This window comes from Zonotrichia albicollis, chromosome 12 (assembly GCF_047830755.1).
Source record: "Zonotrichia albicollis isolate bZonAlb1 chromosome 12, bZonAlb1.hap1, whole genome shotgun sequence".
Taxonomy (NCBI): Eukaryota; Metazoa; Chordata; class Aves; order Passeriformes; family Passerellidae; genus Zonotrichia; species Zonotrichia albicollis.
This window is the reverse complement of record NC_133830.1, coordinates 163,851-179,525: the sequence shown is the minus strand read 5'-3', so window position 1 is coordinate 179,525 and position 15,675 is coordinate 163,851. Positions and strand designations below refer to the sequence as shown.

General features: G+C 35.4%; 1 protein-coding gene across 8 annotated transcripts in view; it reads right to left on the bottom strand.

The window, feature by feature from the left end:
- The window catches only part of NR2C2 (nuclear receptor subfamily 2 group C member 2), a 32,792-nt gene that overhangs the window by 5,406 nt on the left and 11,711 nt on the right, over positions 1-15,675 (bottom strand). For 6 of the 8 annotated variants that reach the window (XM_014269233.3, XM_014269235.3, XM_014269234.3 and 3 more), the window contains 10 exons: positions 15,233-15,335; positions 14,013-14,192; positions 12,137-12,284; positions 10,377-10,470; positions 9,812-9,945; positions 7,047-7,224; positions 6,654-6,775; positions 5,996-6,135; positions 3,019-3,156; positions 1,412-1,517 (listed from right to left, as the gene is read on the bottom strand). In XM_014269233.3, the coding sequence (XP_014124708.1) occupies positions 1,412-1,517; positions 3,019-3,156; positions 5,996-6,135; positions 6,654-6,775; positions 7,047-7,224; positions 9,812-9,945; positions 10,377-10,470; positions 12,137-12,284; positions 14,013-14,192; positions 15,233-15,335 (1,343 nt within the window). The remainder of the gene's footprint in view (positions 1-1,411; positions 1,518-3,018; positions 3,157-5,995; positions 6,136-6,653; positions 6,776-7,046; positions 7,225-9,811; positions 9,946-10,376; positions 10,471-12,136; positions 12,285-14,012; positions 14,193-15,232; positions 15,336-15,675) is intronic. The other 2 variants (XM_026795351.2, XM_026795353.2) reach the window with 2 other exon arrangements.

The following is a 15,675-nucleotide window of genomic DNA, read 5'->3' as shown; positions in this document are numbered from 1 at the left end:
GAACCAGAGCCACGTAATAGCAAACCTCGAGGAGCACTGACCACAGGTTCTCTGGAAAATGCTTGACTATTTATGGAGAAAATATCTAAGGTCCATCCTGCTAATATACCATGTCTTGTAAACTTTAGGGCAAAAAGATTGAAACTATGCTCTTGTTTTTATGGAAATTGTAACACTTATCCCCTATCTTAATTTCTACCAGCACTCAGTTGCTCAGAAATAAACAGATTTGTTCTCTAAACTTGTCTATAGGGGAGCATGGAGAGAGAGACACTGTTAGGTAAAATACAAGACACTGCTTGGGGAATGTAACTCTGATTTTCTTCCCCAAGACACTACTATGAGAAGTAAGTATATGGAACAAACTTTATATTTAGTTTTATGGTAGATATTCAGCTCTCACCAATCAAACCAGAAGGCCTCAATTGTACATGGAAGAATTTGGGATTTGAGGATATTTCTGAGGCAGACAATCCTATTTTCATTGCACCACAGTGTTAATTCTGCAAGATCAGGGCAGAAAACATAGATGGGAGCAGCTTTCTTTTTCAGACAGGTTTTTTTCTTCTTTTTAGTTACTCCACCCCCAGACAATGCTTAAGTGTATGGGATTTATTCTTTATGTGAGGATGCCTTTCACAGTAAAAAAGAACATGTTCTAGTATATCTTACAGACAAAGGTGAGTAGTTCCCTGAAAATGCAGAGAATTATTGTGTTGATGAATTTTGAGTTTTGATGGAGATTCTTAGAAAATACAGTAATTGTTTCTAGCACATAACAAACAGAAGAGCTGAGAAGTGAAAAAAAACAAGCTAAATAATTTCAGAGAAGTCCTTGGAAATTAAAAAAAAAAAAAACACTAAACCCGGGGGAGAAAATAACTAGGATGTGGGAATTTCTTATAAACAGAAGTTTGAGAAATGGTTATTGTTCCTTGTTATATGTGTCATTGTTTTTCCAAGGGCTATAACTGACAGTTTTAACATTTTCCTGCATATGCAACTTAAAAAACATTTCAAGGATGATAATCACCTTTTAGTTGTCAAAGAGACTTTAAAATAATAACTTGAAAAAAGAAGCAGTGTGAATTAGTCAGTTGAAGCAGTTATCCCCCAAACTTCTAAAAAAATAAGTCTGTTTACTTTTCGAAACATGACTATGACCATCTCAAACCCCTCAAAAGCCAAGAAAGTACTAATAAATTTAATTTACATGGAGGAAGCTAGACAGCTATTCTTGTTTCTATATATCTTTAAACAAACCTGCTTTTATGAATTGGGTTTTAGTTCTTTCTCACCAACAGTCAGAAAAAAACCCAAACCCCGGATGTCAAAACCATCAATGACATTATTTCGTACTTCTGTTAGCTGCAGCCCACAACATTACTTTGGGAACTTTAGAGATAAATACCTATAAGTATCTTCTGGATAGGTTTTTTGTACATAGTCCTGCAATTCCATCTGTGCCTTCTCCTGGAATTTTTCTATTTGGGTTGAACTGGTCAGACCAGGGTGATCTAAAGAAACAAAACATTTCTGTATGTCGATAGTTTCCCTATACATTGTGAAATAAATGTATTTATAAGACTCTCACATTTAATTTCAATGAAATATTTCTCTGGTATTGTGATGTTTAACATGCTAGCTGTATAAAGGTAAACATTTACTTCCTGGCTTCAGAATTAGCTTGTTCACTTTTCTCTCTAGAGCTGTGTGTATCCATGAGAAAGTGGGCAAAGATTAAGCCTGTATGAGTGTACCAGGCAAAGACAGAATTTGTTTTTAGCTTTGCCTGTTTAAATGGTTGCCTCTGTGATTTGTTCTAACTAGGCTGGCTAAGCAGTATCTAGGGTTATTTTCTTGATAGATCAATGTCTTAATCTTCTCAAGTCTGTCTCATGTTTTAATTCCAGCTAGCTCAGCTCCTCAGACAGCCATGTTCTCAGAGCAAAAAAAGGCAAACCCACAAAATATCACCTCTCTTAGTATGCCAAAATATCTTCACTCATGTGTCCAAACTGCTTGTCCCTTGAAATAGGAAAGAGCTACCTTGAGTTTGGATAGTTTCTTGCTTTTCCAACTCAAAACCCCTAACAAACCTAACTCTAATGGAACAATCTCCCCCAAAAAATTCAAAAGAACATTTCAGGACACCAGTATCTTCTAATTAACTTTTATTACAAAGAGAAAAATAGTTACGAATGCAAAAAAACCCCAAGCACACACACCAATAGCAATATATCCTTTTACTTTGTATTCTATTAAATACAAAGTAGTAAATACCTTTGAATTAAAGTAAATAATATGCATTTCTGAGCAAAACCTTCCCTTTTACTCAACCTGTCAGCAGTTTTAGATTAACCTTGGTGTGTCCTTGAAACATTTCCATCTTTGCTGAAAAGACTGCCACTTCTAGTTTCTTTATCATTCCAGAAAATCTTAAGGGTCTTCTTTGAGTAAATTTTCATATTTCAGAAACTGCTTTAGCTGTCTGCTGTCATTTTTTAGTAACAAATGGAAGACAGCCTATTTACATTCAGTTTTCGAGATTTTGTGGAAGTTTCATATACAATAGGTATTTCTGCTTATATTTCAGCTATTCCTATTATAAGCATATTAAAAATACTAAAATTGAAGCAAATTTCTTTTTGTCACTCAAAAAATGCATTTCTTCTAATCCCCCTCACCATTTACCTCGCTAATATTGCTAGCACACATTCCAGATAATTTATTACTCATAGATTCTCAGCTGAAGGTAACTTGAGAATCTAATCTTCTAGGATGGATATACAGGAAACACCTGATAGATTTGAACTGTAAATAACATGGATATGTTGCTCTGAAGTTATTTTAAGACACATATTATGATAATCATTATGAAACAATAATTTTATCTGCAACAACTCCTCCTTGAGATGAGGAGTCTCCTCTCAAGACATTAGTCTAATTTAAAAAATACTAAAGAATTTGCATATTAAGACTTATTATTTAAAAAGATATGATTACTAAATTCCTTACCAGGGCTAAAAAGGACTATAGCTTTAAGGTATGCATATTCATATCCATCAATATCAAGCTTGGCCATGCTGTTACAGAACTCCTGAAGTTTCCAGATGTGTTCCATGACTTGCTTTATTCTGTCGCCAGAAAGTTTATCTACAAAAAGATATTGCTTACTATTTCATCTGAGCTCAAGCATTTCTAATATATTAACAAATAAAGTTTTATAAACCAGGTCAATGATATTTGCAAATCTTTTGCTGTCTTGGAACCACTTAACATATAAGGATGGCCTGAATTATTATGAAAGCAAAGTGAATTTTTAAAGTCTGAGACAGACCCGGAGCTAGCAAACAATGTTAAGAACATTCTAGCAACAGAATGTCATGCTGTCGCCAGGACAGCATAATCTGCCACACCAAACCGTTTCCAGTGAAGTACTGTTCTGAGCAGAGATTCTGAAATGATGCTGCATTATTCTAAAAATGGCTAGAGTGATTCTCGGAATGAACAGAAGCACAAAGCAAATACTAACGTGCTACCTTAATTTTAAATTCAAACATTATTGAATTAGCCTTTACAAAAGTGAATACAAGAACAAGTAATGACAGTGCTACTTTCTCCTCTATGCGTACTTTTAGGAGTGAACTTTTCATTAGCTATGGTAAATAGTCTTTTTCCCATCTGATAGGGTAAATGCACTGAAATATACATACACAGATTCTTCCATCATTTGAAAGATCACATTCCTTGTATTGGGTTCATAATCTATCTTAAAATTTCAATTTAAAAGATGTATTTTATTTATAGATCTGTTATGAGTGAGTGGTATTAGCTGCTAACCTAGGAAGGGAGAGATTTCTATTTTGGTAAATAGAAATCCTTATATTGGACTCCATATCTAAAACTAGTCAAGGAATAAAAACATTAGAGAATACATTAAGACTTTTTAAAAATACATAATTACTATTATCAAACTTCAGAAGTCAGTTTACAAGGGATAAAAACCTTTCCTTGAAAAACACATTAGAAGAATTTTATTCCAGTCATAATCTCCAATGCTAGTATTTCAAATAATTTTAATTTGAATATCTTATTTTTCTCTATACAGCTTATAGTGCATAGGATTGCTTAGACTCCATGTGGCTTAAACAGAATCTTTGACATAGTTTATTATGATTTGATCTATTTTCTGGAACTGCAATAAGAAGATTAAATGAATGGAAGAACCATTTTTTTCACAGTCTTGAAATAAGAATGAAAGCATAATCTACATTTCTTAAATCATTAATTGTGATACGAATTTTTAGTTACTCGAGATGGATGAAGATAGACATAATGTAATGTTTTTATTTCTGTATTAAATGGGAAAATATGGTCCAGAAAAACTCAGGAAAAGCAATTTTAGAAAATTAGAATTCCAGAGTTTCTAAGCAGCTTCATCACTAATAAATAAAGTTCTGAAATTTCTTTACTTTGTTTTGAATTTTGAAGGTATAATACAAATGTAACATGATAACTTTGCAGAATAGATAAATAACACTAATGATCCTTCTTCATTGGCTGGTTTCAGCTAATGCAATATGAATGCAAGTACAGGTTCTAGAAAAAAAATATTTTTTTACAACATTGATGCATAAGAACAGAAGTGGAACCAGCTGTAACAGCCCTCCCACTTACTCCTCTCCACTGCTTGGAACAAAGGTGGAATACACAGTTCTGTGCATTGAGAAACAGATATAAAGCCTAACTTTGCATAGAACATCCAATATGCAGGTTTCCCTACTGATCTTTTCAACTCCAGGAAAGAAGCAGCACTCTGTTGTATTTTGGGACTGTCCAGGCTCTCTTAAATGAGAAAACAAACCAAAACAAACAAAAACCAACCAACAAAAAACCCCCCAAAACCAAAACAAGAAACAACTCTATATTCATTATGAAAGCAATTAAAGCATAATACTCATTAAAGAATCAAATTTCAGTCTAATTTACTTTATCATGATGAAGCTAATAAAGTAGATTAAAGCTTGATTGTAGAACTATAAAATATACAAAGAAGATAGCTGGAAAAATATTTAATATCCTTCAGGTCTGGAAAAACACATCTGTTTTACTCTCCTCAGTAAAAAACTATTTTCTAATTTTTTCTGTGTGCAAAATAATGACACCATAAAAAGTATTTTTTAATGGTACCAAATAGTATTCTATAACTGCTTTTAACGGACGTGTAAATTTAAAGTAGTTTTCATGTATTATGCTGTCTTTGCAGAGTTTAAAACTGGTAGCATTGTTTACTTCCTCCTTTTAAAAGTAAATATTATTTTCGTTCCAATGAATCCTATTGATTGGAAGGTCTTTAAAGAATGAAAAAAAAACAAATATAACAGATTTTCATCCATTCAAGATACAGTCATCATTATCAACAGACCAATGTTGAATTAAAAAATAAAATTACATACATCTTGTTAAGAATGTCAAGAAATGAGGTTGCTTAATGCTTCAAGGGCACTTCAAAATACATTAATCATTATTGCATTACAGTAGTATCCAAAACCATTATACATGCAATAATATGCTTGTTGTGATAATTGGCAAACGCTGTGTTTTTACACCATAAAGAGGAGAAGGAAAGTTCCTGAAGGAAAAAGTCTGGTGTGGTTTGGAAGAGGATATCATTATTCTAAGAGGAAAAAACATACATCTGGATGGGAAGAAAACCCTCTGAGCACATCCAAGGAGTATTTTAGGATGTACTTTCTCTGTAATATCAGTCAGGCATAGAAGACCGCCTTGCCTCTATGGACACTTCTATCCCACAGATATCTCTGTAAGGACAGTGCAACAAAATTGTCAATCACCAGGGGAAAGATAATTATGCAAGAGAAAGCTTCACCTTCTCCTGGTTCCTGGTGAACAATTTAGCCACTGATGGGGAAACACCTTTGGCCAAAGTTATCCAAACATCCCTGTATTGTTAGCAGCACTGGTAACATACCTTCTTGTATGCTGTTCTGGAGGTGGTTGACAATTGCTCCCAGGATAGTGGACAGACTCATCACCTGTGCACACTGTGCCAGCCCTAAGGTAAACAGTTCATTCCAGCAGGCACGCACAAGGCTCGTATTACAGTCCTGCCTGTAAACAGCAGAAAATCAAACAACACTAGGTAGTTTGCATATCAGCTTGGTATTGCCCTATGTATAATTATGTTATGTATAACAATTCATAATAAGGATTAATCTGTTGCAAAACTTTTTGGTAACAGGCATATATTAGCATATTACAAGTATTTCAAGAAGCAAAAAGAAATTATAGACTATGAAACCATTTTGGGTTATCTGTGAAATGGTGCTCATCAGTTCTTTACTAAGGTATCAAGCAAGCATTTCATTTCTACAAATTAATGCTTGCTTTTGATTTGGCTTTAGTTTATGTAACCACAGTAACATCAGATATTGTAGTTACCCTCCCTTCTGCCATCTTCTATTTTATTCTTCAAAACAGGGAATATTGCATAGTCTTCACACATTTTAAAATATTAATTAAAAATGAAAAAATATTGTAACTAAAAAGTTCAAAATATCTGGAAGCATTCAGATGAGCGCTTAAATTCATTCAAAAGCAAACCATTCAAACGGAGTATGTCCATTTACCCAAGAGCTTGAAACGCAGGTATGGACCTAGCCCAGTGCATAGAGAGGAAAAGGAGTCGTGATGCTGACTCACAGATGTAGTGTACATTAAGGTACTCTGGCATCGGACTGGGCATTGTCAGCTGCAAAAAATAAAAGTACAGTACAACACATATAGTTCAGACACAAACTAGTTTTTATCATTGGTGAAATAACCAGCAAAAACATTCAAAGTACTCTCATAGTCCAACACAATCAACAGTGCGACAAGAAGTTGTCAAAGGAAAATTGTATTAAATAACTCATTACTACTGGCAAGGAATGCAAATTAGGAATATGAGACAAGAAATTATGTAGGAGCTCATACATCTTAAGCATTAGTTTGTTTAGTCAGACATTTAAAGAAGCACCTACCTTAAATGTGACATGTGTATCTGTAAGTAGGGGTCCTTCCACTTCAATAATTGGTGTTGACTGATCTCTACTGATTACATGAATATTCCCTCCTCCTGTAGGATCCATCCCATCTGCCAAGTTATGAGCTGTTGTACCATCTGTGGTATTAAGTGCTTTAGCCAAAGTATCAAATGCCCTAAAATATAAGTAAACAATGAAAGAGTGCTTCCTTAGATCTTAAAAATTTCACAGTGCTCAAATTAAATGCTATAAAATATTTCCACTTTGAGGCAACATACACAAGAACTCTTTAGGATGACAGAAGGTCAGACGTTTCATTACAATTTGGTCCCTCTGTACTCTTTGGGCATTAATAAGACAAACAGATGTGGCCACATACTGCTGGTAAAAGATCTCCTCTGTAAGGGAAGGATTTCATACTGTAAATCCTGCTCTGACAGTTTTATCCTAGTTTTGTACTAGTAAAGGGGCCTTGTGCTGTACTGGTTGTGGCTGGGATAGACTTAATTTTCTTCACTGTAGCTAGTATGGGGCTATATTTTGGATTTGTATTGAAAACAATGTTGATAATACAGAGATGTTTTTGTTATGCATAGCAATGCTTGTGCTGTGTAAAGGCACACAGCTGGGTGTGCATAAGAAGTTTGGATCTGACACATCCAGGACAGCTGACCCCAGCTGATACAAGGATTATTCCATACTTTGTGATGTCACACTTATAAAAAGAAGGGAGGAGAAAGAGGAAGTGGGGGGATCTGAAGTGGTAGTATTTGTCTTTGGAAGTAACTGTTGAACGTGCCGGAGCCCTGCTGTCCTGGAGGTTGCTGAATCCCTGACTGCCCATGGAAGGTAGTGAATTAATTTCTTTACATTGCTTGTGTGTGTGGCTGTCGCTTCACCTATTAAACTGCTTTTATCTCAACCCACAAGTTTTCTCACTTTTGCCCTTCTGATTCTATCACCAGTCCCACTGGACTGAGGGAGCAGCTGTGTGAGGCTTAGTTGTCTGCTGGGCATAAATCTCAACAGTCCTCTTGCACTTAGCATTTACTATTCCCCCTTTCTCACAGATTCGGTGAGGATTACAGACCAGATGTATTCTGAAGAACAAAGTCCCTCTCCTTGTCCCCATCCTTGATCTCCGGCTTTTTGGAACAATGGAGAACAGTGTGGTTTTCTTCTAGACAATATGCCTGAATTTCCTTTCCCTTAAGATGAAAAATAGGCAGGCATCCTGATCTCCCAGTATGCATAGAGCCTTAAAAGCCTTATGACAGTAACACAAGAGAGACTGGTCCCTGCTCTTCTTTATACTCAAGCTGTTGCTGGATCATTACCCGAAGAGATCACGGTAAATTCTCTTTGGATTAACAGAGCTTAAATGTAAAGAAGAATTTTGTGTTCCAATTTCATACCAGTGGACATTGTTATGGTATTGTGCTTCTTTGCCATTTTTTGTCAAGATGTTTTTTTGGGAGAGGTATTTTAATAATATTTTTTTTTCTGCTTTAAAGAAGGAGTAAGAGGTTGACATAAGCTGACATTGCAGTGTCAAGTATTTTAAAATATTAATTCACTTCACTTGAAGAGTTCAAATGAAAGACTTAGCAGTCTTATTTAATAGAAATAAAGGAGCATTTTCCCTCTCTGGGTACAGTATCTTGTTTTTCTCATGTGTGGAACTATCCTTTATACTTCCTTTAAACCCAGTCAGCCCAGATGGACATTAATTAATGTCCTTCTCGCTCTCGCTCTTTCTGTCTCTCTCCTCAGAGAGGTGTTTTCCAGTCAGTGTAGTGGGCAGACTGGTCTGGTATTTCTTTACTGTCGGGGGCTTTTCTGTGTAAATCATTTTTCTTATACCTTTTGTTATTAATGTTGTGGCTATTACTGTTTCATTTTGCTGTTACTGTTTGTTTGCTAGTCTCATTGCTGTTCCCAGTAAACTGTTCCTATTTCAACCTGTGATCTCTGCCTTTTGTGCCTCTGACTGGAGACGGAGGGGGAGCAAGTAGCAGCATAGTTTAAGTATGAACATTAAATTGGAGAATACCATTCTTAAACCACGACAGTTAAGCTCCTCCTAAAAATCTTCTTTTTGAGAAACAGTGGACAATTTTGAGTCCAAGTATGTTGTCTTATTAACCTATACTGCTAAATTCAACCAATCTGCTTCCCCACACAAAAAACGCAACCAAAAACATCCAACAAAAAAATCCCAGCCTTGCAAATCTCAAGCTGTGCTGGAAATTTTAATATTCCATGCTCCTTTTTCATATATTTTTCATTAAGAAAAGAAAGACTTCAAACTCTTTCTAAATGTACATTACCAGGAGATTTTATGGCAGCACAATCTCAAAAATAAATCTGCTGTAATACAGACTCTTAAAGAGCAGGGCTTAGGGCACAAGCATTGCACAGGAGAAGCTTACATAAAATACATCTGTGAAATAAAATGGCACTGAAATGTTGCTATTCTCAGAGTCTTTCAAGGTCACAAACTAGTAATTGTTAATTTTTCTGAGAACCAAATCTGGTCTAGCTTTAGAACACTACACTTGTTACACAGGACACAGTTCTTCACAAGAGGGCAAGAGCCAAAACTGATTTCTAAAGAGCTGGTATTTTGTTTCAAAGTAGGGGCAGTCTGGCAATCTATACTGTGTCTCATGCAACAATGGCAAATTAATTTAATGAATGAGTACAAGGATACACCACGTAGAACACAAATTACTAAATAAGGTGTAAATATAAAGGCATACCGTGTAATCTCACTTGCAGATTGCTCTTCTTGTTGAACTTCAGAAGTATCTCCATTATTTAGTGACTCACTGAGATTAGCAAGAGATGTTACAACATTTGCTAGTGTTCCTAAGGCACCCTGGCTTGTTTCAGCCTAAAAAGGAAGCACTGTATTAGTAAATCAAAATTATAGTTAATATGTATAATTTCCCCCTCATTTTCAATCTTTTTGTTCCTTTTCCCCTATGCACCTTTTCCTTCTTCCTGAATGCCAGGAAGAACAATGGTTCACAATTATCTTTAAATAGGATTTAAAGATAATTATCAATCCTAGTCACAGATGAGACATCATATTGAGAACTAACTGTAGGTGACCTTTTGCAGAAATATGCTTGCCAAAAGAAACCACAATCCTATTGATCAATTGATTATATCCATTCATACAGTTCTTCACACTTATCACAACCTTATCTTTTCAAGAGCAACAACTATTTGAGACTATGTGCAACAACTGTTTGAGACTAATAGATAAAGTAATCTGAACAAATTAATAGATATCTCAGAACTGAAGAGAGACAGTAATACCTTGGAATCAGCAGCTAGGAGGACTGTACCATCATCCCTGATCAAAGGTTGCTGAATATTCACGAGCATTCCTGGATCAAGAAGACTGGCTGACCTGTTCAAAAGCGTAAGGCATCTGATGATCAATAGTATTTTCCATTAATCAGAAGCATGTGTAACAACTCATGAGATCATAAAAGGAATTACCAGTTTTTAAATAAACAATTTAGTGAAGCTTACAGTTTATTTAACAGGACTTAAGTCTTTCTGAAACAGTTCCCAAAAAGTAGCTTGAAAGACAGAAAGACTGAAAGATCTTATAATTTCCAGTACAAAACCAACAACAAGAACTTCCCAAATGCTTATCTTCTCATTTGCTTTTTGTTCTGGTTTGGTCTGCTTTAAGGAAAGATGTTGTCGTCTCATGCTCTCAGAAGTCACCTGGTAGCTTTAGTTTTATATTAGACTTAGGAGGAAGGCATAACTCTGTATTCCAAACAAGACACTGGCCAGCACTAAATAAAAGTCATAGAAATATTTTTTATATTCCAAAATATAGTCAGAAACAGTCACGTAATCAAAGCCTGCATAAAATCTCTGCTGCCTTTACTTCCGCTGTTTTTTGATCAAATATCCTCCCCCTCTCCTGTATCTAATTTAGGGAGACAGTGGAAAGTCTTTACAGTCAGCAAGAAATTTACTTATGTGATGCTCCAAGTGTCTGTAACATGACAGCAATGCACACAACACAGGTGCAAGGCTGCAGGACATTACAGTACAAGGGGTCCTACACTAACAGCTATCACTGTGAACAAGCACAGGCAGCAAATTATCGTGCATTATGCAAATCTACATCCTACATAAATAACAGAGTGGTTCTTAATGACTATAGTAGTGTTTATAGGTCTGTAATGGATCTGTAGCTCAAGGAAATTTTTAAGAAGCAAATGTCTCTGTGAGTACTTCTTTCAAACAAGAACACTGAAAAACAATTCTCCAAGAAACCTGCAGCCCAGACTTCCTAACTGCAGTGTCATTTGTTCAACAAGGAATATGTATATGAAAAATTAAACACACACACTTCTTCCCTTATGAAAATTGAATAAAAATATCCAATTTTTTACGTAGTTCTCAACCATTCATAAACTACAGTTTTAAAAATGTCATATATAACCTAGACTTTTTTTATTCTATTCAGAAAAAAAAAAAAGAAATCTTGTCTTTGTTTGTAATGATGTACATTTTCACACCCATTGCCTAAGGAGACACCTGAGAGTGCAGGAATTGCTGCAGCAGCAAGGTACAGGAACCACTTTGGAGTATCTTCCATATAGTAAAAGGAAGCTGCTGTTTTGCTGTTGTTGAAACCAGTATTTGGGATGCGAATCAGCAGTCACTGAGTCTCCCTAACTAGTGTCTTTAGGAGAACGAAGGCTGAGTCTGCCATTTGCAGATCTGATTTCAGAGAAATGCTAACTCAAATGTATCACAGCATTAGCCTACATGCTTTCTGCTTGAATATCATTCAGTTGCTCTGCATTGCTCTGACCTGGCTGGACAAGAGCCAGCTCTGAACTGAAAACCACATACCTGTATGCAGACATGAAAACTTTCATGAGAAGCAGAACCTACATTGGCCTTGGTAATGGAAACAGATGATGTGTGCATTAAAGTTCTTTTCTGTTCCCTCTAAGAGCAGAGGGGAGAAAGAATATAGGTGTGACTGCAAAGTAATATGCACAAATGACGTGAAAGAAGATACGTGGAACTGAGGTACTCACCGTGTCCCATCTTTATCTGCCACAAATGTTGGAGTTGCTATTAGAGGGCTTCGAAGATCTTTTCTTATATAGATTTTTTCAGTAGAAGCTGCACAGTTGGTTGGTTTTTCACGTTGCACATCAAAAGGCTTTCTTTCACTTTGAACCGCTACATAAAGATAGAAACATACAGATTTGAAAGGAAATATTTCAAACGAAAAATGCAAAAAGTAAGTAAAATTCCTGCAGTTATGATAGTGTACCAGTTCAGTTAAAAACTGGAAATTTAATACCAAGAGGGAAGAAACGCAGGCTGCAATTTTACTATATTTGTGAGTATGTGTATTTTTACATATGCTTTTACCTAAGAAAGTCAGAGATTGATCTTTTGCTTCAAGTTTTGCTGATCTGGAATGAAATATTGCTCTTTTTTTTGGCATTTGATAAGATGGAAGATTCTACAGATTGTGTTTTCAATTTGTATTTTTTTTTACAGGCACGAGCTATATCTAAATGTTAGGCAGATTTCTATTCTGGATGACACAAAACAATGCAAACCCTGAAAAAGTCAAGAGATGCAAGTTACATGAGAGATGCAGGTAAATTGCTTGAGAAGATACTTTCTGCATAAAATGCACTTCACTCACAGCCATTATTTCCTCCCAGTTAGGGAAGAGTGTTCCAAAACTAACCCTTTCATAATCTACATTTATACTTGAGAATTGGAACAAACTAAGTGCAGTCACTGAAGTGCCGAACAAGTGTAGGAAGTTTTTTAATGAAAAAAAAAAAAAAAAGCAAGAAGCAATTTGTAACTTTTAAAGAAAGTGAAAAGTACATCTTTATAATATTAAAATATTATTATTAAACATATTACAGAAAGTTATCCTCACAACCAGCAAGAGTTACTTAGTTCCTGGTTTTATTTTTACTATTGCTGTTACTATTAGCAAAATTTAGGGGCTTCCGAGTTGGCATATCAAATTTACTGGCTTGGTGAATACATATAAATTAATCAGAGGCCTGACTCAAAGCTAGTGAAGTCAATAAACATATACCCAAATCATATTGGAATAAGAAAGGTTTGCTATCTGGAACTGCAGCAGGTTTTTCTTGCACAAACATCTCATCTTATATTCAGCACATTGTGCATAAAGCAGCAGAATCGTCACAACAGGTCTGGAGTTTCAGAGTGCAAATACAACAATTATGTTCCTATTTACAGCCTAAAGTTTTGCTTCCCTTGAACTCAGTGGCTGGAACTAACCCTGCTTATATCGTATCACAAAACAACTTTGTAATTGTTTCACGTAGTGCTAAATTGAAGAACAACTGAAAACAAAAATATATTGAAACAAGTGTTTGGCTGCTAGCACTGGAAATGTATGAAATACTACATACAAACAGGAAAGCATATTTTAAAACATATGACATTTTGTACAATGCCTCATAAAACACTGCTCACAAATTATCAAATTAACATAAAAATTTAAAAAGAGGGGAAAAAAAAGACTATTTTCTATCACTGGCTGAAAAAGCCACAAAAATAAACTGGAAGGAAAGCAGATTCTCAAAACAGAATATTAGATTCAGATTCATGTCAATCCATGTCAAAATATTTTCTGTTATAAACATAGGCTGTGTTTAGCACATGCATTCTAAGTGCAGCTGTAACTGGGCTCCTTAAAGGCAACAGTACTTGGAGACGTGGTTCAGAACAAACCACTACTGCACCTCAGACAGAAAATGGTGATGAAAGAAAGGTGCACTAGATGCTGCCAAAGCGTTCCGTTTCCTTCCAGCAACATATACCAAAACAGAAAGAACACTAAAAAATTGTAGTCCACATAATTGTTATTTGGTAGGAACAATATCACACTGAGTACTTAACACTCACATTCCATTTTCATGCCCATCTCTAGACATTTCTTAAGCCTACAAAACTGGCATCGATTCCGATGGTGTTTATTGATGATACAGTCCTGGTTGCTACGACAACTGTAGGTCAAATTCTTCCTTACACTCCTTTTAAAGAAACCTTTGCATCCCTCACAACTGACAGCACCATAGTGACGACCTAGGAAACATATATATTATCAGTTGAAAATTACTTATAATTTAGCATAGAAATATTAATTTTAACCAAGTAAAACACTGTAAGTCATCCTTTAAATTTGTTTTGGATTTATGCCAGCATTTTAGACCATGAAGGCATTACTACAGTCTCACAAGATATTTCTGGTTTACCTAATGTCGGGGGTTTTGGTGAGAGAGTGGAGAGAAGAGAGGAAGGCTCAGGCTATTTCTGAAGGTGTGGGTGATGAAGGTGTAGCTCCCAGGCTGTTTAAGTACAGATACAATTCTATCTGCTGTTACAGACTATAGCATACGTTTAGAGACTATATCAGCTAAGAGCTCAAGTAATTTCAGAAAACAAGTAATTTTACACCAAAATTTAAAATGCAATCTTAATTTAAATTTCCTGTCCATATTAATTCTGGTATTGTCTTAATTTCATAAACACTTAAAAGAAGAAAAAGAAAGTGAGAAAAAGAGACAGAAGTGTGTCTTCTCTCTAGGATGAAAGCACGGAACACCCCCTTGACAAAGAAAAAAAATTTATCTTAAGATTCCTTGTTACTGCATGTTACTGAAGCACTGAGGTTTCACATAATCTCTGCTTGCCTTGTTTTGTGATAGAAGAAGAAAAAAACCTACCAGAAAGTGTTAAGTTTGTTAGAGAGCACTAAGAAGTATTTTCTTGGAGCAGTTACACATTTTTAGGTGACATGTTTATTTCATGGTAGCACATCACTGTGGGGAACTTGACTACATGCTTCAAGCAGTCTTTTTCAAATACCAGGAGCAATTTAATCATTATTTTATCTTTAAGCCAATTTATCGTATGCTTCAGTTCAAGGAGAAAACCTAATGTTCTTCCAGGCAGAGTTTAGCTATTTTTGTGTATAGATACAGAGTATATTTTTCCATTTAAAAACTCAGTTGCTTTTGCCATGAGCATAACTTAAATCAGTTTAAGCACATGAAGAATCATCTCTTCATCCCAGTCATCCTTTCAAGCAAGTTTCTTCAATATCAGTTTGAAGGCTTCCTTACCTGATGCTTTATCACCACAGACTACACAATATTCTACTACCTGGGGCCGCTGAACATCAGTTTTTCCTAGCAGACGTTCCACTGAAGCAGAGTCAGTCACTATCTAAAGCAAAATTCCGGAACAAAAAGATGTAATTAGCCAGATATAAAGGTAAGGAGTCTTGCCTATAGAACAAGATTGGTGTATCAGCTAAGAAGAGGGGACTGAATTTATGAATAAGTACGGCATTTGGAATGAAATTAAGTAGTATAAAATGCAATTTAATGAGAGTTCTTACTGACAACAGAGAGACTTTTGAAACAGTCATATCAAAACAAATTACAAATAAAGCTGCTAGCTTTGTTTATTACAAATGTTTCTTCACTTGTGCAATCAACAGTATTTTTCTCTTGTTGCAAATACTCTCAAGTGGCTGCTATACTTTAGCCAAAGACAGTTGGCT